This window comes from Vitis riparia, chromosome 4, assembly GCF_004353265.1.
Source record: "Vitis riparia cultivar Riparia Gloire de Montpellier isolate 1030 chromosome 4, EGFV_Vit.rip_1.0, whole genome shotgun sequence".
NCBI lineage: Eukaryota > Viridiplantae > Streptophyta > Magnoliopsida > Vitales > Vitaceae > Vitis > Vitis riparia.
Window position 1 is genome coordinate 23069711 of NC_048434.1, and position 23383 is coordinate 23093093.

A 23383-nucleotide genomic window follows, 5' to 3' on the forward strand; every position below is an offset into this window, starting at 1 on the left:
TGATATTAATCAACGTAATTAAAGTAAACTTGTTATTAATAAGTTTAGTTTAATTATGGTAGTTGATGTCAATTGGTTACTTTTAACTGAATAGAAAAAATCAAATATTTTAGTTTTTTCTATTCAGTAAAAAAACAAACATCACCTTGGTCTCCTTCACTGGAGTGGGTTTTCCCCATAATCCTAATACCAATTTTATCCGGTATTCATTCCTGCTCAAGGGTCAATCTATTTTTATTTCGGAGAGAAGGTACGGCCGGAAAAGCAAGTTCTAATCAAAACAGAGAAGCATTCCTTATTCTCTTCTACAACTTAGAGCATGTTTGATATTAATTTTGAAAAGCAGTTCTAGTCTGAACTTAGAAAACATTTTTAAAAAGTTAAAGAAACATTCAAGTTTGCTTAGCCGAGTCGTTTTTAGTGAAAACATTTTTTCTATAAATGTTTTGGGGAGAATAGCCCATTAAAAATCTGTTTGACAATGTTTTTAAAAAATTTTAGTTTGAAAAATGTTTTTGAAGAAAAATGAGATGGGACATAAAATTCTAAAAACACTTCTAAAAAATTGACATTTATAGAGTAACATGTTTTATCCCGCATTTTTGGACCATTGATATGATACCAACTGGGCTTTACCACGTTATTCTTCCCATTCCTTTTGGGTACGTTAGAATTGGCATTATGGTTTGGAAAGAGAATGAGCATGGACTCGAGGAATTTCATTCCGAGCCATGTTGCTTCCTAGTGTTTGCTTTTAGAGAAAGCCACTATACACTATCCACTATCCATTTTCCACCTTCCACCTTCCGCAATGTCCATGATTCCAACCTACTCGTATGAGTCGTCATATCACTTTGGAACGTGCCGTGAACACGGTTTTTAATGGATTTTAGTCGTGTTTGGATGCTGTGAATTTGTGGGAAACTTTTGACTTTCTTTGTCAATTTCCAATCCTACAATTACAGGCAAACAGCTCCAACCAATGTTGTTTTCACTTGTACATAATTTCTAAATTATGGGCCAAAATTTGAAGTGGTTATTGGGTCCAATGTATTCAAATTTCACTCATCTTTATAAAGAAACAAACAAACACGACTTTGCTAAGTGGATATCTGATTTAGGACACCACCATGCTTCCATCGTCACCTACCCACGTCACCACCATTATTCTATCTTATTAATGGCTTCTATTAAAAATATCTTTCAATCACAAAATTCAAAAACACGATTTTGGTTCAATAGGTATAAAAAATGTACCCAAAAAAAAAAAATGTACTACTAATCAACGGTGCTATGCGTGTATCTTCGAATTCATGCTTTTATACTTAAATTTCATTTATTTATATCTTTATATTTCATTCAATTTATTTGTATCTTCATTTAATGACATAAATTTCATCAACATTTTCATCGATCAAGATATTTGATGGATATTTATAATAAAACTTATTACAATAAAACCTCGATAAATAAATATTTGACAAACGAATAACCTTAAATAATAAATTTTTTGGTTTCAACTTGAGCCTATATACTAAATCGATATCTTTGATACGATGGTGTTTTGTTTTTTGGCTGAATAAAAAAAGGTAAAATATTTTACTTTAGGTAAAAATAACTCATTGACTTCAACCAACATAATTAATTAAACTTATTAATAACAAGTTCACTTTAATTATGTTGGTTAATATCAATAAAGTACTTTTACTTGAATAAAAAAGTCAAATATTTTACTTTTTTTATTTAACTAAAAAAACAAACACTACCTAAACCCAATAAAGAATAATATTTTTAGAACATTAAATTTTAATATCATATTTATTCCTTTTTATAAGTTTTTTTTTATCTTTTGTAATTAATAATCATATATTATTTTTAAAGTCTCATAACTTTTTATATATTTAGATTGATAAGTCATACATGTATAAATATTATATAACATAAACACAATCTTTTTATAAATTAATACATTATTCATTTATCAATAAATTAAAAGTATTATTTTATAATGGTTTTATCGTCTTTTCACCATCTAGAGGCTCAGGTGAGCCACGAAACTCCACCGTTTTTCTAAGAGTTCGAATAAATTAATGAAAGGTTATGTTTGGCGATATTCATGTAGAGTATTCTAAAACTCTTACCAACCCCAAGGTAATTCCTAGTAATTTAATTGGAATGATCAGACACACAACATGATTTCTTTCTAACACGTGTCGCACAAGGTTGACTTCTATAAAAAATAATATCTTACATCAACTTAGGAAAATATCTGTACGAAATCGAAATCGAAGTCAAAGAAGAGTGGCTCATGGTGCGAAAAGTGAAAAGCAAACTCATCCCCACTACCACATTGAAGCATTTAGACCCTAACCTTTATGCATCTATATATGCACATGCATCTTACAAAATTCTAAGTCACTACTCACTAAAGGGTTGGTGGTACAACTTGATTCAGAAATAACCCAAGTAAGTGGCTAGCTGCCTTGCTCCATTTATTCTAAATTAAATTTACCTTCTATGTTATTTATTTACTTATTTTGAATGTAGGAATTATTATTTATTAACCGTTTATCTTATATTAAAATAAAATAAAATAAAATAAACTCCTTTCAAATTGTGAAATTGACACTAAAAGCAAAGTTCTTAGCTTGAGAAAAGTTTTGGAAAATAATATATTTTTTTTTTGGTTTCTTTAATGAATTTATTTTGTTGAAAACAATTAATTAAGAATTTATTTTTGAAATGAGTTGTATTTTAAAATAATTTTAAGATGTTTGTAAGAGCATCTCAAGAAATACATAAAACATGAAGAATATTTTTAAATATCTTACGGTATGTTTTGGTGGTGTAATTTAAAAACAGTTTTCTTTTTTAAAAAACAAAAAAATATTTTTAAAATTTTTTAACATTATTTTAATATTGTTTTTTAAAAATAATTTTTAAAAATAAAGTAAAATAGATAATAATTTTAGAAAAAAACAAGAGTTGTTTTTTATCTATTTTTAGAAATAAAAGGAAAATATGAGTCCGTTTAATTATGTTTTCTGAAACTAATTTTTAAATTAAAGAAAAAAAAGAAATAGATTTTAAAAATAAGTTTTAGAAATCGCTCTTAGATTTTTTTTAAAATGTCTTTTTTTTAATCTATTTTAAAAAAATATTTCCAAAGGGGTTGAAAAAAAAATAAAAAAAAAACCCTTGAGGCTTTCAAATGGTGTCTCTTCACCGGAAACTTTAAATACCGTGAATTTTGAAAAGGAGAGAAAAATAAAAGGAACGGCCGCCGGTGAGTTTCGGTGGTTCCGTCCGTCGAAGGCAGATGGCCGCCGGGGTATGTGGGTGGATATCCCAAGAAGCAGAAGGTGGGTTTTTTTGGTCAAGGCGAGATAATGATGAGGGTGGTCATTGTTGGTAGTAATGGGCCGTTGCAGAAAGGCAAAGATGAAGATGGGTTCGTCTGGGTTCAGTGGGATCGAAGAAGAAGGTTGTGGTAATTGTGGAAGGTGGAGATGTGAAATAGGAAAAATCCTCTGTGTATCTCAATAAGGATTCTCTGGCTCTCAGAGAAAAATCCAGTTGGATAGGCTGTAACGGGAACCATGTCTGAAACTTAAGGGAGTAAGTGTAATTTTTCATGTGATAATGTCATAGGCTTTAGGAATACTGCCTTGGTAGGGAATTTATAAAGATAGATAACGAAAATTGTTGGAAATTTGCTTTCTTACTTGTGCCTTCCAAAGCTTGAAATAGCCTTCTTCACTTATCCAATATCAAATATGCAGATGGATAGAAGGGGATAATGACAATGAGAAGGCTTTTGTAGCTAATTTTCCATAGGCTATATAGAATTGTGTGAAAAAATAGGTGTGGGCTAGTGGATATTAGTGTGGGCATATGCCCAGGACAAGGGCCCCATGCAGTCCTTGTTTCATTGCTTTACTGTATTTTACCAAAAGAGATTATATAGAAGATTTAGTCCTCTTGCTTCATTTGTTGGCTCTCTTGTTCGGAAAATGGAGTGAGCTAAGGCTCATTTTGAGGTAACTGTTGATAGTATTGGGTTGCCATCATCATATTGTGCAATGAAGTGTACTTCTCTTATTAACCCTCAGAGCCTCAGACAGTTTGTTATGAGATGCCAATTGGTCAGATATGATGGAGCCCCTAATTTTATCATCCATCTTCCATGTTAAGATTCTTATATTCAGATGCAGTTGCTAAAACTTTCTAGGCTTTTAGTCCAGTACTTTGTAAAGTAAATGACTACATATTCTTCCCATTTCTTATATGGTAGTTAAGGTACATTGACACATGCTATAAAATATAGTCTCTCGTAGAAGGATTTGTTGAGTATTAGGATTTATTCACTCATTCATTTCCTCTCAGCTGATCTGGTAGTTATATTGTTAAGGGGATTCATTATCTCCTCTCCCTTTTAAATACTTTATTTTTAAACTTAACGTGGTGGCCATTGGTTTTCTGAGGAGGAGAAGAAATTTATTTATCCCACAACAATGACATGGGAAGCATAATTTTCAAAATATAGTAATATGGTACTACAGCGCAAATGGATTTTTCCCTCCCCTTGAAATTAAAAAGAGGGATGAAAATGAAGGGAATTGAGTTGTGGTGCCTTCCTAATCATAAATCCTCCAAATATAAGTTAGAAAAGTGATTATTTTCCATTTATTTTTCTCCCTTTTACATTTTATCTGAAAATATCCAACCAATCATTTGTAACTGTTGGTTTCTATAGTCAGGATGGGGGCAAAAAGTTTGGTATCAATGGGGGTTGTTCCTGAAGAACTTACTGAAGATAATTATGAGAACTGGAAAGCATGCCTGCAAAGCTATTTAATCGGGCAAGGTCTTTGGGATGTTGTCTCTGGCGTGGACCCTAAGCCTGAAAAACTTACTGGCTTCATTGCTAAACATGAAGAAACTGAGGCGTTTCAGACTTGGAGAAAGAAGAATGCAATCGCTTTACATGCAATACAAATGTCATGCGGAGCAGATGCACTTGTTACTATTAGGGAAACTGATTCAGCTAAATTTGCTTGGGATCACTTGGTTGAATTGCGCCATCATCGAACACAACGCTCACCACAAGTTGAACGTTCAATCCACATCCAAGGTAAGTCTCCATAACAATAGCATTTTTTTCCTTATTTGTTTATGTATTTTTTAAAATCAGGACCTGATATCTGAATAATCAAAATTAACTTTGAACATCAAGCAAATGTTCATGATTTAGAGAAATGGTTTAGATGAATGATTCATAATTTAAGTAACATGGGTTGCCCTATTGTTTATGGTCCCTTAAGAGGTCATTTAGTAGGCATTATAAGTTAGTGAAATGTGATGAAGTGTGTACCCTTCAAAAAATGTTCAATTAACAGAATGATTCAATTATGGCCCACGAAGGCTTTCAATAAGTCCCAATGCAAAAGTCTTGTTGATGTCTTTCTGAGGAAAATTTAGGACTGGTAGCAGTGTACATAATCCTGAATTCTATTACTAACCTATACAAGTTGACAAGATTGATATTGCTATGTGACATTTTCGCACTTTAAATTTGGAAAGTAGAGATTATCTTCTATCAAAGCAGTAGTGTCAACTTGACCAAAGTGTTCATCATTATCCCTTAGTATGAAGACTCATCTGTCCTGGCGCTTTCATGAAAAAAAAAAAAAAAAAATTGAATTTTTCACATGAGGAGTTCCGTTTAGTTTGTTTGACCATTCAAATTTTCTTGAAAATTTAGTTATATAAGCACTAATGATATGAGTGCAAAATGGATGAATAAGCTAAGTTGTAATACCTAAGAGATGTGTAAGAAAGCTTGTCTCATCCTTTTTTATGTATTATTTCTCTGTACATGCAATACTTTTTCTCAATTATTATTTATTTACTTATAAAAGATAATTGGTGAAAACCGTACACTTTTGAAGAAATGATGAACTGATGGTGTTATTGAACCCATTCTAAAGGAGAGATTAGAGGATAAGATGAAAAAGTACATAAAAAGATGACAAGACCAATGCTTCGGAGTTAATCTTCAAAAAAGAAACAAAATTCTTAAGAGGGAGCTTGTTGATAAATTGGTGGAACATTGAAGAACACCAACCTTAAAATGTTGCAAGGTTTTAATATGATTTCAACAGTCATAAAAATGCTTCATTAAATTCTCTTCTGGAGAAGAGTGCATGTATTTGGTTTGATATGATATCCATGAGAGTGACTATTTGTTGTTGCATCACAGCAATATCCACTGCTGTTTGGTATGAGTGTTTCACATAATTTATGAGCACACAGTCCACCATCCTAGTACAAGCATAGCCTTCCAATGCATATATGTTATTTAGTTAAATGAAAGAATTTAGCTTGATTTGACACTTATTTGATGGTTTCCCTTTACTAGATCAAGCTTGTAACTTCAAGTTACCAAGAGAAAAAGAAAAAAAAGATTTAAATTCTAGTTTTTGCCTTGGTAATAGAAACTAAGATCTCCTTTGTCCTTGTCAGTAGCATTTAACATAGAAAACTGCCTTGCAAGTTATTAGCACATCTAGATTAAAATCCTTTTTCTAGATTCCATTTGAATTAATCACCACATCTTACTGTATTTTAAGTTAAAACTTTGAGGATCGACCAGTCTGAAAATGATGTTTGTATATTATTCACAATTTCACTTATTTATTGTAGTAAATAAAGCATAGTTAATCCACTTTAGCTTTTTTGTTACTTCTGTTAGCTCCATCCTGTGTGTTTATGCAAATCCAATTAAAAAATTTATTACAGTATAAAACAGATGTGGCAAAAATTGGGTGAATCTGTTGTTAATGAGAATAAATAATCAATAAATTTATCACTGATAAAGAGGAGAAAAAAAAGGATGAGGGAATCAAATCATCCTAAAACAACAAAATCTTGCAGGGACACGGAACTTCCGCCGGTATGAGTGCTTATTCAAGGCTGTGGATGATGGTGATTGGGTGACTACAAAAGCATTTCTTGATCATGACCCTGATGCTGTGAGAGCAAGTATTTCACCTACAAATGAGACAGCTCTGCATGTTGCTATTTTGGCTGGGCATGCACATATTGTGAAGGAGTTAGTGAAGTTGATGACCCTAAAAGACTTAGAATTGAGAAGTGGACTTGGTGAGACAGCCCTTACAACTGCTGCAATCAGTGGAGTGACAAAGATGGCAAAAGCCATAGTGGAACAATATCCCAGTGCAGTCTGTGTTGGAAATGAACATGGCCAAATCCCTGTTATAGTGGCTTCTTTTTACGACCAAAAAGATATGGTACGTTATCTTTACAGTGTGACTCCAATTGAAGAGCTAAGCCCAGAAAAAGGCACAAATGGTGCCACACTACTTAATTTTCTGGTCTCTGCTAACATATATGGTGAGCACATATTTACATGTATATGCATTTAATTCCCTCTTTCAGACATGATCATTTTATATGGCCCTAACTTTTATTGTTTACTGCACAGATATTGCTTTACATCTGCTGAAACATTATCGACACCTCAGTTTTACCAAAGATTATTATGGCAACTATACTGTGAGAATGTTGGCTCGAAAACCATCAGCGTTCCTAAGTGGAAGTAATCTTTTGTTTTGGGAACGATGGATCTACTCATGTAAGTACTTCATTGTAAATCATCACCCACTTGAAATGGTTTATCTCCATTATCTTGCAAACCATTTAACATGTCCGTCCAATTATATGGACAGATATGGACCACCCAAAAGTAAACAAGTGCTGGTGTGTGTGAATGGCCATCATTCCTCCTAATTTCAAGGGAGTAAAGACCCTGTTTTTAAGAGACCCTGATTTTTCCCTTGGTGGTTACTTATCACATCAGTTGATAAGAATAGAACATAATTTTGTCTGACTCCTGAATCATGTCTTGTGTAAAATTTACAATAGCAATACCAAAAATATTGGATCTTACATCATTTTGATTGCTTGGGATTTGACCATTAAGCATTGCCACTGACATCTTCAAATTTTGAATAATGACAAAAGTTTCCTGTTATGCAGCATTCAGAGACCAAAAAGGCTATCTGAAATTTCTATAGAAATGAGATGATCATCACTTCTCTTTTCCTTTTAAATATGGTCTCAGTTGTCTCATTATTTCTGAAAAGTGGTGCCTCTATTTACTTTTGTGTTGGAATAGGGAAGGTGATCAGACAGGTTTGGCGACTCTATTTTGTGAGTAAGAATTGTTCTCATAACCATCAATGAACTACACTAGGCAATCTATCTAGAATAATGAGACTAGGATTTCATTTTTAGCTAGAGCCTATTGATGCAGTAGGTTTTTGTTGTAATTCTTGTGATGCGACTTTCCTAGCTGACTTGTATAACTTTTCCCTTTAAAACAAGGAAAATGTAACTTCTTAAACATTCTGGCCAATGAGTGTGCAAACATGAAGAGAAACATTTAAAGTTCATAGATTAGTAGGATTTTTTTTTTTTTTTTTTTGGCATAGAAATTATAATTGATTGAAACTTCATCTCCTGCAAGTTATATATGTACGACCATTTGATGGCCCTATTGCTGAAGACCATGAACAGCTTGATCAATTGCCAGCTGATGAAGAGAACCCTGAAAACTCCCAACAAGACCATCATCTTGGAGACCATATAATTGTTCATGGTATGCTAAATCTCTCTCTCTCTCTTTCTCTCTCTCTCTCTTGGATTTTGAGCTATTCCATCCATTGGCCAGCCATATTTATCATAATAAAGTATGTAACCGTTGAATATATACCAAGCCATTCTTTAGGGTAGTAACTTGGTTGTGCATGTTTTGCATTTCAAGAGAGGGAAAAGAAAAAGAAAAGAAAAGAAAACAATGGTTTTTGTTCATTTCCAAATGTGAAAGGGCAAAACCTAGGTTGTCAGTTAGATGCCAATCATGCTTTTTTTTTTTTTTCCCTGTTTTTCTTCCCCAAATAAGTAGCCATGTCCTTGATTCTTTGCCTTAATATATAGTAAAATTGTATTTTTGTGATATGAATTTGGAAACCATAACTGCATATTCATTGAACATGTGTCCACTCTAAACATTATAAACAACTTTAAGCTGGATACACTTGTTATTGCGGTGCCCAGACGATGGCGTGGACTGATTTGGAAGCTCTTACTACGCTTCGGTATGGAAACCTACATCTAATCTTTTTTTGTTCAACAAGAGCATTGATCTTTACTATGAATGTTTACTTTATTTTGGTCACAGTTCCAGATCTAAAGCATATATATGAAGCAAAATGGACACATGTTGGATCTTCTCAACTCCTTGATTGCATTTTTGAGGAAATACCATATTTGACTAGCTCCCAACTAGAGATGTTTGGCATAAATCAAGCAATCTATGATGCCATCAAGCATGGAATTATTGAGTTCATTGTCGCACTGATCAAACATGATCCTGAATCAATATGGAGGAAAGGTGTAAAGGGTAGAACAATGTTTTCACATGCAGTTGTATTACGCCAAGAAAAGATCTTTAGCCTAGTTTATGGCTTGGGTATAAAGAAGAATGTAATAGCACGACGGCATGATATCTTTCATAACAACATTTTGCATCTAGCTGGCAAGTTATCTCCTCCCTCTCAGCTTGATCGTGTCTCAGGTGCAGCTCTGCAGATGCAAAGGGAGCTTCAGTGGTTCAAGGTGATTCTAGCTATCTCAAGTTTTTCTAGTTGCAAAATATTCCTGTTGCAAGTGATGTTTTTCTTTCTATCTCATGTAATAACTTCTTTTTTTTTCTTTTTTTCTTTTTTTTTTGTGATTCTTCTAGGAAGTGGAGAGCATGGTACAGGCAAAGTATAAAGAAGAATTCAATGAATATCATAAAACACCTATTCATGTCTTTATTGAGGAACACGCTGAATTGGTGAAACAAGGAGAAAGTTGGATGAAAAGCACTGCAGCTTCATGCATGGTTGTGGCCACTCTCATTGCTGCCCTCATGTTTACAACAGCTTTTACACTTCCTGGTGGGACCAAAAACGAAACGGGCATCCCTGTGTTTATAAAGAGCAAAGCTTTTATGGTTTTTATAGCATCTGATGCATTATCATTATTCTCTTCCTCCACCTCTGTACTAATGTTTTTAGGAATCCTCACATCACGCTATGCAGCAGAAGATTTCCTCAAATCCTTGCCCATCAAATTGATCATTGGTCTTTCCTCACTTTTCATCTCTATAGTAAGCATGATGGTAGCCTTTGGCTCAGCCATTTTTGTCGTTCTTTGTCAGGAGTTATCTTGGATTTCATTTCCAATAATTGCTCTTGCTTGCATTCCAATTACATTTTTTGCTTTATTGCAATTTCCTCTCATTGTTGAGATTGTTTCTTGTACGTATGGACGTAGCATATTTGACAAGCCAACAAAACGTCCATACTAAATACTTTTGTTGTTTTGCTTGTTGTAACAGTTGCTTGGCCTGCTAAAGTGACTATTGTTCATAAAAATATTGGTACTAGGAGGAACATCTAATGACATGTATTTCTTCTATTTCATATGTTTATTTACTTGCGCTCAAGTTCTTAGTTAACTATGGTATGACTCACAAGAAAAAAAGGGCATCATTGGATGATGTCATCTTTTGGTGTGACACTTGAAAGTCTTCATTCTTGTAAATTGAGCAAGAAAACTGTATTTTCCCTTTGTCCAGTCTTTGAAACTTGATAAGATAACATGTAGACCTTCCTGGAAAGTATTTGTGGATTCTCATCATTTTTCCAGTTTGACACCAAGTAGGCTTATTTTCCTCAAAATAGAAGGGCATAAAGGGTGTACTTTCAGTGGATCTGGGAACTGCTAATTAAAGTATTAGAAGTGCCTTCAATGTGAAGTGTCACCAATGCTATTGATGATGGATCAATTCAGGATTTCTCTCATGTTAAAGTTTTGGGAATTTATTTTTAGTCTAACTTAATTTTCAGGAATCCAAATCCCAAGCTGGCATATTCATCAAGGGCAGCTCAACACATCAGGTGTGAGTTTTTTTTGGTTGTGTTTTGGGAATTTCTTTCTCTTAGCAATTTTTTTTTTCTGAAATGTGATTTCAGTTGCATCGTCTTGTCCTGCTTGTTTTAGCTTAGTGATAGTATTGAAAAGAACTATTTCCATGAGTGGAAACCAATATTTGTAGGAAAGTGTGGTCATAAAACAGATTGGCCTGGGTAGGCTGGAGCCTGAAATTCCAGGCTTTCATATACCCTTTGCCTGTTTTAAGAAATATATTTTCTTGTGCCTGTTAAATGTAATTGACAAGAACGGACAAATTAGAAATCCTGGTTGTAGCCAAGATGAATAAATATGAAGGAGGCTTTTGAAATAAAGTATATTTTATGCTTTGATTTGTTGGTGAAGCATTTCCACTACCCAAAATGATTTTCTTCTTGCCTATTTGGTTTAAGATCCATGCTTGATGTGGCATGAAAATGCTACTTTTAGCTACTTTATCATTTTGTTTGTATAGGACTCAAATGCCATGGTCATATGTATTTAGCTGCAATTTGTTGCAATGCTCATGGTTGAAGTCTTACAGTTTCATAGCTGGTCCTCTCTATCTCTCTCTCTCTTTCTTTTTCCCTCTTTCTCTGATCCAACCCTAATTTTTGGTTGTAATGTTTCTTTTTTTGAGATACTGCCTAACTTGCTAGAGCATATGACTGACATTCAGACCATGTAAGTTAATACTGTTGAAAGCATTGGAATTTCACCAACCACAAATTGAGGCAACATTTTTAGGCTGGACTACTGATTCTCAAGCTAGATTTGTGTCACTTCCCTTATATATATATATATATATATATATATATATATATATATGTTCCCCCTTTTTTTTTTTATGAGATTATACATATGTTCTTTTCAAGATTCAAAATTAGTTCTAATGATTGATCACTTGAAAATCAGGAAGAGTAGTTTGGGTAAGAGAAACATTTATTTTTAAGCTAAAAACATTGCACACAAATAAGCTAAAACAAGGAACGATTGGGTAACCACCTCAAGCATATTGAAGCACTTAAACCAAGTTCATAGACGTTTCTTCATATTTACTTATGCCTAGTTATTTTATTATTGTAGCTCAGCAAACACTCCTCACTTTGCTTGTTACTGGCAATTATATTTTATGGGAACAAGGCAAAGAGGTTCATTTTTGTGACCAGGAGAACCAACTCCCTCTTCTGTGCTAATTTCTTCCATTTTCATTCCACTAGGCAGTCTCTACTCAAAAGAGTAGAGAAGATTAGCGAGCGTGAGCTCCATGATCATAGTTGCCATATTCATGCCCGGATAAAGCCTTCTTCCAGCTCCTAATGGCACCAACGCAAAATGTTGTCCTCTGAAATTGATGTCACTATTCATAAATCTCTCTGGGTTGAATTCTTCAAGGTTGTCCCAAACCCTGGGATCCTTACCAATCACCCACACATTGATATGGATCCTTGTTTTGAGATAAACATCATAACCACCAATCTTACAGTGTGTTACCGTTTCCCAAGGAGTTAACATCACTAATGGTGGATGTAGCCTGAGAGTATGAACACTATATTTAAGTATTGAAACTTGTCAAGATCACTTTCTTCTACCATTAGTTTATTTCCAAGACAACTTTTAATTTTAGCCTATGCCACCTTCATTACTCTAGGGTTCTTAGCTAACTCTGTAAGTGCCCACACAATGGTGATAGTAGTAGCTTATATTGTACCAAGAAATAGGTTCTGAAACATGGGATAACACATTAAGAACATAAAATATGTTAGGATCAAAGGAAAATAGTATAGGATCTCAAGTAGCATTCCTGGATTCAAGAGTGCTTGTGTATGAAGTATGGAAAATAGCTTAAAACCATAAATGAACTATGCTAATTAATTATTTCATAATTTGGCCTCTTACCATGAAGATGGCCTTTTATCTGGTCTTTTCCAAAAGCCCCAACATTAGTTTGTTCCTTTCATAACCCAAGCAACACATGGACGATATCTTCATGCTCAGGTTTGGGACGGTTAAGATCAAGATGGTCATCGATCACCTTTTGGTAGAATTGGTGAAAAATATGAAATGACTTCTCCCTCTATGCATGGACCCCTATGAACATATCAAGTATCCACCCACCAAACTGAAAGAAATCTTCCCCAGAGAAGCTAGCCAACGCTACCATGGCCTTCTTTATAACTTCTTCATGTTTTCCATTTCTTAATTGCTTTCCTCCACAATTTCTCCCACAAGAGGTCCTACATGCATCAACAATGAAATGGTGAGTTTGGCAGGCTAGTAGCAGTTACTTGCATGTCACCTGGTCTTCAAGTTCTTACCACACTGTCTCATTGCTTTTCTATAAGAGTGATGCTAAGACACAATATCAGATCTCAAATTGAAAATCAATTAGTCTATGGAGTGATTCTTTTGTTTTTCATTTAAAAGGCAGGTAGCATGATTGGATTGAAGTGAATTTGTGAAAAAATTTATGGTTAGATATAAAAGTTTTCTATACATTAATAACTGCATCACCACATGCTCACACCTATCTCATAAGTTGTTTATAAATTAATTTGCATAATGATTTATTTTATTTTAGGACAGTAGAGATCTAAGTTTTAGGATAAACGGTAGACATCTCCTTAATCCCAACATTATATGTTAGTGAAAGAACCACTAAGAAAAACAAATTGACCTACCAATGTATGAACATGGCATGTAAGCCTTTTGCATGAGAAAATTGCCCATAAACATTGAGATTACCATTATGAAAATTCATGATGTATAGCATTGACTCACTCCCTTTCATGTAGTTATTTTCCGCTTTGGATTTAAGAGCTTCTCACAACTTTAAATCGTATTTATATGGTTAAGATAAATTTACTATAAATATATATAGTATTAGGGCCTTTTTCTCTTAATTGATGTAGGATGTCACATTTTTGCCTCCCCAAAATCACCACCAATCCCATGAATGTAAGTAGTGTTTTGAAGATGAGGTCGTGAGTGTTGTGTGTGAAATTTTCCTTCCTATAAAAGCTGGACAACGATTTGAAGAGTAATGGCCTTCAATTTATTGTTTCTTTTGTGGTTTCTTTTGTTGGTTGTTCTGCCTATTCGATCTTTAGGATTTTGACAAAAAAAAAAATGATTTTTTAAAATTAAAAAAAAACATATTTATAAAATTATGAAAATTCAAAAAATATTTCTAAATCCATAGTACTTTTTGTCATCAATTAAAACTTATCTTTTGATAAGGTAACTTTAAAATTCAATTAAAGTTGTTTATTTAAAAGACGGCTTCTAATTGAATTCCTTCAAAGTGTTGTAGATTTGAAAATATTTTTTAAATTCTCATATTTTAAAAAATATATATTTTAAAATAATGTATTTGTTCCAAAATCCCTTCTATCTTTCTTCTTTCTTAACTAGAAAAAAATCCCATCATTCTGCATGTCCTAAGCCTCCCATGCGCCCAAGTAATTGGCACCAATTTGTTAACATCTGATAAGCCAAGAAAAGAGGAGTTAGTTACTGATCTCACGAGATGAAGCCCACTTGTTATTTGTTAGCTTTATTGTTATTGGTTTGTTATTTTACCAACTGTATTTTAGTTGTACCAGTTGTTATTACAACCTGTCTCCATTTGTTGTAACAGAGTTTTTTGAACAATATATATATTCAATTTCTCTCTCTTACTTCTCTAACAAAGAGAGCAGAGTTTCAGTTTCATCTTTTCTATCTTGGTATCAGAGTTCACGTTCAAGGTGTGAATTTTTCTTCTCTTTCTCGCTTTCTTTCTGTTTCTCTCGATCCAAACATGGCCTCTACTTCGACATAATCTTCTTCTTTCTCTGGTTCGATTGGATCTGGACAAAGCTCAACAATGGCATCCATTCCTTCCTATCAGATGCTTAATCACACTCTGCCTGTAAAACTTGATCGGACGAATTACATCCTGTGGAGATCTCAGATTGATAATGTCGTTTTTGCTAATGGCTTTGAGGATTTCATTGATAGAACCTCTATCTGTCCGGAGAATGATCTGAGTCCAGGAGTGATCAATCCAGTTTTTGTTGCTTGGAGGAGACAAGATCGAACAATCCTCAGCTGGATGTACTCGTCACTCACACCAAGTATCATGGCACAGATCATAGGCCATAATACTTCTCACTCTGCTTGGAATGCCTTGGAAAGTATTTTTTTCATTTTCTTCAAGAGCTAGGATAATGCAACTCAGACTCGAATTACAATCCACAAAGAAAGGATCAATGTCGATGATATACTACATAATGAAGATCAAAGGAGCTGCTGATAATCTAGTTGCTATTGGAGAACCTGTCTCAGAACAAGATCGGGTTATGAATCTTCTTGGAGGTCTTGGATCCGACTACAATGTTGTTGTTACTGCTATCAACATTAGAGATGATAAGATCTCTCTTGAAGCTATACATAGTATGCTATTAGCCTGTGAGCATCGTCTTGAGCAACAAAGCTCGATTGAACAAATGTCTGCCAATTATGCCTCTTCCTCTAATAACAGAGGTGGTGGAAGGAAGTTTAATGGAGGTCGTGGACAAGGCTACGCTCCAAATAACAATAATTACACCTATAGAGGTCATGGACGTGGAGGTAGAAATGGACAAAGTGGAAGGCAAAATTCCAGTTCAAGTGAGAAACCTCAATGTTAGTTATGTGGTAAGTTTGGCCACACTGCTCAGATCTGTTATCACAGGTTTGATATCTCTTTTCAAGGTGGTCAGACTACTACTTTTCCTTCTTTGAATAATGGGAATCAAAACAATATACCTGCTATGGTTGCTTCTTCTTCTAAAAGTCTTGCAGATGAGAGTTGGTATTTGGATTCTGGAGCAAGTCACCATCTGACTCAGAATTTGGGGAATCTAACCAGTACTTCACCATACACGGGAACATATAGAGTCACTATTGGTAATGGTAAGCATCTCTCCATCTCCAATATTGGCTTTAAACATTTTCATTCTCATACACATTCTTTTCAACTCAAGAAGGTGTTTCATGTCCCCTTTATCTCAGTTAATTTGATTAGTGTGGCTAAATTCTGCTCATATAATAATGCCTTGATTGAATTTCATTCTAATGCTTTCTTTATGAAGGATCGACATACGAAGATGGTTCTTGCTCAAGGCAAGCTTGAAAATGGGCTTTACAAGTTTCATGTGTTCAGCAACAAGAAACCTTATAGTAGTATTAATAATGCTTCTGCTTTTCATTCCCATTTTTCTAGTACTGTTGAAAATAAAGCAGAGTTATGGCACAATAGACTAGGCCATGCTGTTTCTGACATTGTTTCAAAAGTCATGAATACTTGTAATGTTGCTTCTGGGAAATATAAATCTACTATTTGTTATGATTGTCAGTTAGCTAAAAGTCATAGACTACCCACTCAGCTCTCAAATTTTCGTGCATCTAAACCTTTAGAACTTGTTTATACTGATATTTGGGGACCTGTCTCAGTTAACTCTACATCTAGAGAGAAATATTTCATTCTTTTTGTAGATGATTATTCCATGTACACTTGGTTTTATTCATTACAAACAAAGGATCAGGCCCTTCCCATCTTTAAGAGATTCAAGCTTCAAATGGAGAATCAGTTTGACATGAAAATTAAGTGCTTACAGTCTGATAATGGTGGAGAATTTCGATCTTTTATGTCTTTTCTTCAAGTAGTTGGTATTGCCCATCGATTCTCTTGTCCATACAACTCAGCTCAAAATGGTAGAGTTGAACGGAAGCACAGACACGTAGTTGAGACTGGGTTGGCTTTGTTATCTCATGCTTCCTTGCCAATGAAGTATTGGCACTACGCTTTTCAGACAACAACTTTTCTTATCAATCGAATGCCAAGCAAAGTTCTCGAGTATGACTCTCCTTACTTCACTCTTTTTAGAAGGCATCCTAATTATAAATCTCTTCGTGTGTTTGGTTGCCTTTGTTATCCTTTCATTCGGCCATACAACACTCATAAATTGCAGTATAGATCTATCCAATGTCTTTTTCTTGGCTATAGTTTGAATCACAAGGGGTTTTTATGTCTTGATTATGCAACTGGAAGAGTCTATATTACTCCCCACGTGGTCTTTGATGAATCAACTTTCCCACTTGCTCAGTCCAAGTCTTCCATTTCGTCTAATGATACTTCGGCAAAAGGCTCTACCCCTGCCATTATAGCTCTTACTTCTTTTCCTACTCTATGTCTTCTCCCAGATTCAAATATCAGTCATGATTTCGTAGATTCTCATTCTCTATCCAAAAGTGAAAGTCCTATTCCTACAGACTCTTCTTCACCTCTGGACACATCTAGTTCTTCTTTTGCTACAAATTTGCCACCTGAATCTGTTCCAGAACCTCAAGTCACTGCTCCTGCTCCACGAATGACAACAAGGTCCATGCGTGGTATAACCAAGAAAAAGACCATTCTTGATCTCTCTGCCATAAAGGTTTCAGAACCATCTACTCTCAAACAAGCCTTCAAAGATCCAAACTGGACTAAAGCTATGGAAATGGAGATTGCTGCTCTTCATCGAAACCATACTTGGGATCTTGTTGAACAACCACCCGATGTCAATGTAATTGGCTGTAAGTGGGTGTATAAATTGAAACATAAGCCAGATGGGAGTATAGAGAGGTATAAAGCCAGGCTTGTGGCAAAAGGATATAATCAGACTCATGGTCTGGACTATTTTGAGACCTTTAGTCCAGTAGTTAAGGCTGCCACTATTCGCATCATACTTACTGTTGCTCTCAGTTTTAAGTGGGAAATTCGGTAGCTTGATGTTCACAATGCCTTCCTCAATGGTGAGTTAGAAGAACAAGTCTATATGTCTCAACCTCCTGGATACTTCGACACTCAATTCCCAAATAGAGTGTGTAGATTGAAGAAGGCTTTATATGGCTTGAAACAAGCCCCACGAGCTTGGTTTCAAAGACTCAGCTCTACTCTTCTTCAGTGGGGATTCAACATGTCTCGGACAGATAGTTCTATGTTTCTACACTTTGGTCAGACCACTACTTTGATAGTTCTTGTTTATGTTGATGATATAATCATAACAGGCAACTCCTCCACACAGATTTCTTCTTTCATAGCTAAACTTGATTCAGTTTTTGCCTTACGAGACTTGGGTCAACTCTCATTCTTTCTCGGTATAGAGGTTTCTTACAATGAAGGCTCTATGAATTTGAGCCAAACCAAATACATTTCAGATCTGCTTCATAGAACTGAAATGTTTGATACTAAACCGGCAAAAACACCTGGTGTTGTTGGGAAGAACTTGTTTAAATTTGATGGAGATCCTATGGCAGATGTTACTCATTATCGAAGTGTAGTAGGGGCACTTCAGTATGTTACCTTGACAAGACCTGATATAGCCTTTGTTGTCAATAAGGCATGCCAATTTATGCAACAACCAACCACAGCTTACTGGCTCTTAGTCAAACGAATACTTCGGTATCTAAGAGGAACAATGCAAGATGGGCTCCTGTTAAGTCCTTCAAGTAACTTGACAATAGAGGGATTCACAGATGCAGATTGGGGTGCTCACCTTGATGATAGGCACAGCTCAAGTGGATATCTCATTTATCTAAGAGGTAACTTAGTCTCTTGGTCATCTACCAAACAAAAAGTAGTGTCTCGCAGTAGTGCAGAGTTTGAGTATCGTGGCCTTGTTTTCGCTACTGCTGAGATTGTTTGGATGCAAGTCTTACTGCAAGAGCTATGTGTGTCAATACCTACAATACCTTTGCTTTGGTATGATAATATCAGTGCTTACCATATGGCAAAGAACCCTATGTTTCATGCTAGAACTAAACACATAGAAATAGACCTTCATTTTATACGAGATCAAGTCATGAGAGGAAAGATACAACTGCACTTTGTTCTCACTGAAGAGCAACCGGCAGATTTATTGACTAAGCATCTCACAAGTTCAAGGTTCTTGTCCCTCAAATCTCAGCTTTGTATAGCTCCAAGACCCTTTCACTTGAGGGGGGATGATAAGCCAAGAAAAGAGGAGTTAGTTACTGATCTCACGAGATGAAGCCTACTTGTTATTTGTTAGCTTTATTATTATTGGTTTGTTATTTTATCAACTGTATTTTAGTTGTACCAGCTGTTATTACAACCTGTCTCCATTTGTTGTAATAGAGTTCTTTGAACAATATATATATTCAATTTCTCTCTCTTGCTTCTCTAACAAAGAGAGCAGAGTTTCAATTTCATCTTTTCTATCTACATCAAGACCCCTCGTTGCTGCTAAAGGAAATTGTCCCAAAGTTATTGTTGACCCATGCACTTGCAATAAGATTAAGGTGGTGTTTGTTTTATTTTTTTTTTTCTAAATTTTAAATTGAACTTTAAATTAAATAGTACTTAATAGTGTTAGGTATTGAGTTTTTTTTTTTTACTTTTTTTAATATTTTATTTTTATTAAGTATTACGAAATAAAGAAAAATCAATGGATTACTTTTAACATTCAAAAAAAGCTAAATGTTTTGATTTTTTTTATTTAATAAAAAACTAGGAAATAAATAATAAGTTAACAAAAAAAAATTAAAATATAAAAGTAAGTTACTTTTAGCAAAAAAAAAAAAAATAAAATTATAAAAACAAATAACATCTAAGTCCTCAGAACTCATGATGTTGAGTCTTGCAGCAAGCCTCTCATACAAGTTCCGAGCTAGTTTTTCACAATTGCCTTTGCCCTTTACACCAATTACCAGTAGATGCAAAAGATTTATGTAGCATAGCTTCTTAACTCCAAGAGTGTGAAGTCCTTTGCAATCGTGAGAGAGAAAAGGGTTGGCCCTCCTAAGTTCTCCAATCTTAGTTAATATATCTGAAAGATGCTTCATTTGATAGCCAAACATGATTATGGGAGAAATTATTTGGTGTTTGGTCCTGCCTAGCTTGAATAGGAGGCCTATTGCAGCACTCAGGAGTCAGGAGCCAGGCCCACAATTCTGAAGACCTTTTGGGCCATTTTAGGGATGAAATGGTAAAAACTGCATCTTTGTTTAATTGTAAGGGAATGATAGGGTCATATATTTGGGATAATTTCAGTTAGGCAGCAATGGTCTAGAGATTTAACATCACATTGTGCAAATGATCCATGATGGGAAGATTTGGATGAGCCAGAGGATTGCTGGATTTTTTTCCAGTTGAGAGTGAAGAAATCATAGGTTCAAAGTTGCACTTTTGGTCATTCACTCATAATGTCTTAACATGCATTGGTTTTATAATCTTAGATAGATATCAGATGTAAAAGAAAAGTCTTATCCTCTAAGTTTGGCATACTTGGAATATGAAAAAGATATGAATATTTTTCTTCAAACTCCTCTTCTAGTACCCAAGTAGTCTCTTCTTCCAAGTGATTAGTCCATTAGATTTTCACTAATTTGACAACAACACATCAAAAAACCATATCCATCTCATCAACAATTTAAATAAGGAACTCCTCATAAGTCCATTTTTTGCCAATTGTAAGGGCTTATGTTCCATTACATAAGAAGGATCATGTATACACTCTTTCTCAAAGTTGATACATGGAAAACATTATGAATTCTCTCTAAACTTGGGGGCAAGGCAACTCAATAGGCCAAATTGTTAAATATCTTCTTTGAAATCTCAAAAGGTCTCATATATCTAGTACTTAGCCTTTTATTTCTTCCAAATCTCATCATTGTTTTTGTGGGTGAAACCTTGAGAAACACATTGTTAGAGCTTGGTGACTCGATTTCTTTTTTTGGTCCAGCTCGAAAAGTTCATGGTGCGACATATTTAGTAAATTAAACTTCAAAATCTCATCATCTAAAAGTATAAACCCGAGCTTGGTACATTTCCTAACATTATACATGATCTGTACTAGCTTTGGGTCTTCTCCTTGTAATTGAACACTAAGACTAGCCAATAGTACTCTTGAATCTAAGATTGTAAACTGAGCCTCTATTTTCTCTAAATCATTTAATAGATATAGTTATCTTCCTCATAAGGTTTCCAAAGGCCCAATAAACCTCATACTCAAAGCACCTACAATTGCATTCGCCTTGCCAAGGTTATAGAAAATAAAGCAATCATAGTAATTAAGTAGCTCAATCCACCTTCTTTATTATATATTAAATTATTTTCTAGAAAATAAATACTTTAAGGACTTATGGTATGTGTAAATCTCACATGTTTCACCATATAAATGTCTCCAAATCATAAGGGTAAAAACCACGGTTGCCAACTCTAAGTCATGAGTATGATAGTTATTCTTGTAAGGCTTCAATTGCCTAGAAGCATAAACAATAACCTTCCCATTTTGCATTAATACATAACTAAATCCTTTATTTGATGTATCACTCAAGACAATATATCCCCCTTATCTTGAAAGAATAGTCGACACTAGAGCAATCACCAACCTATTTTTCAACTCTTCAAAACTATGCTCACATTCATCAAACCGTATAAACTTAGTTTGCTTTTGAGTAATTTTAGTCAAAGGAATGCAATCTTAAAGAATCCTTCAATGAAATGCCTATAGTATCTAAAAGCTTTTGACCTTAGTTATGAGCGTTGGCCTTTTCCAACTAACCACAACCTCCACCTTCCTAAGATTAACTAATATCCTATCCTTGGAAGCCACATAACTAAGGAAAGAAATCATGTTAAACTAGAATTCACACTTTTTAGACTTAGCAAAGAGTTTGGCGTTCTTGCAATATATGTAAAACAATAAGTATTGTTTATGCCTTTCCCAACCTCAAGAGTAAACTTAGATGTTATCTATGAAAACAACCACAAATTGATCTAAGTATGAATTAAATACTTGATTCAACAAATCCATAAAAGTTGCAAGTGCATTAGTAAGAGCAAAGGGCATCACTAGAAATTCATAGTGCCTGTGTCTAGTATGAAAAACAATCTTAGGTATATTCCTATCCTCAAATTTAAGTTGATAATAATCATATCAATAGTTTATCTTAGAAAAAACACTAGCACCTTGCAACTGATCAAACAAATCATTAATCCTAGGGAAAAGGTTCTTATTCTTAATTGTCATCTTATTCAATTCCTTATAATCAATACATAATCTCAATGTTCCATCTTTCTTCTTAACAAAAAACATTGAGGCCCCTAAAATGATACATTAGGCCTTATAAAGCCTTTATCAAGTATCTTTTTAAATTCATACTTTTAGCTTCTTGAATTTTAAAGGTGTCATATGATAAACTGCCTTTAAAATAGGAGTTCTCCATGACACCAACTCAATAGTGAACTCGCCTCACTTTTTAGTGAAAATCTAGACAAATCCTTAAGAAAAACATCAAGGAAATCTTGTACTATAGGAATATTATCAAACTTTACATCATTGTCATTGCTCACAATGTAAACTAAATACCCTTGGCATTTTTTTCTTAAGCAAATATTAGGTTTTCATAATTGTAATAAATTATATCAACATATCAAAAGAATTCCTCTTCAAATAAAACTCAAGATAACTCAAAATTCATAAAATGACCTTCTTATTAAAACAATCAACAAAAATCATGGTAAGTTGTTAACCAATCCATCCCCAATATAATATCAAAATATTTTAAATTCAAAAGAATTAGGTGTACAACCAATTTTTTAGTCCCAATCATTATAGAGGTATCCTTGATAACCTTAGTAGCCAAAAAGGACTTACCAACTAGTGTGGAAACAAGCATATCAAACTCTAACAAGCTAGTAGGTAAGTCCAACAAATCAACAAGGACGTTGAGATAAATGAATGAGTAACTCCTTGGTAAAAAAAATAACTCAACCGAGAATGAAACTAAATAGTATGTATGACAACATCAGATGAAGCTTAAGCATCTTGGTATGTCATTTCAAATACTCTTCCTTATGCTTTTAGCTTTAGCTTCCTTTTCTTAGTTTTTTAAGCTTGAGAATCATTTAAATGGACAATCTCGAATTAATTGGTCATGCTAGCTATGACTAAAACATACACTAATCTCTTTGTAGCATACGGTACCATCATGTTTCTTACCATACTCAATGTAAGGTGTAATTGATCCATGTGGTTTATCTCTTGAGTTGACTTCTTACCCTTGTATCCTAATTGACCTTATCTTTTTTTAGCTTAATCGTCATATATATTATCAAATCTAGTTCTCATATACGGTTGCTCCTTATATTGTTGGAGCTCTTTGCTACTCTACCTAACTAGGAAAACATTATTTATAACTTCTGAGTATGTTTCTAAGTTATAAAAAGAGACTTATCCTTTATAAATGGATATAAATCATCTTATCCTTTATTAGACCATGTGGGGATGGGTGTTGGAATGGGGAA

The 23383-nt window shown here is 34.2% G+C and overlaps 3 protein-coding genes across 4 annotated transcripts; 2 read left to right on the top strand and 1 right to left on the bottom strand.

Annotated features, from left to right (window-relative positions):
- Positions 1 to 3277: 3277 nt before the first annotated feature.
- On the top strand, positions 3278 to 10519 carry LOC117913449. 2 transcript variants are annotated; one of them, XM_034828430.1, is made up of 8 exons: positions 3278 to 3618; positions 4757 to 5134; positions 6937 to 7416; positions 7508 to 7657; positions 8552 to 8683; positions 9135 to 9182; positions 9266 to 9702; positions 9830 to 10519. In XM_034828430.1, the coding sequence occupies exons 2-8, from the start codon at positions 4762 to 4764 to the stop codon at positions 10439 to 10441; spliced, it is 2232 nt and encodes a 743-aa protein (XP_034684321.1). In that variant the 5' UTR covers positions 3278 to 3618; positions 4757 to 4761; the 3' UTR covers positions 10442 to 10519. The 2 variants fall into 2 exon arrangements, with proteins under 2 accessions (XP_034684321.1, XP_034684322.1); XM_034828431.1 differs by having other exon boundaries at positions 9272 to 9702.
- A 1754-nt stretch (positions 10520 to 12273) lies between these two features.
- LOC117913351 (cytochrome P450 71B2-like) lies at positions 12274 to 15171 on the bottom strand. Its single transcript, XM_034828290.1, has 3 exons — positions 15052 to 15171; positions 14849 to 14931; positions 12274 to 12580 (listed from the first exon to the last, which is right to left on the bottom strand). The coding sequence occupies exons 1-3, from the start codon at positions 15169 to 15171 to the stop codon at positions 12274 to 12276; spliced, it is 510 nt and encodes a 169-aa protein (XP_034684181.1).
- A 2717-nt stretch (positions 15172 to 17888) lies between these two features.
- On the top strand, positions 17889 to 19103 carry LOC117913352 (uncharacterized mitochondrial protein AtMg00810-like). Its single transcript, XM_034828291.1, has one exon. The coding sequence runs from the start codon at positions 17889 to 17891 to the stop codon at positions 19101 to 19103; it is 1215 nt and encodes a 404-aa protein (XP_034684182.1).
- Positions 19104 to 23383: the final 4280 nt, after the last annotated feature.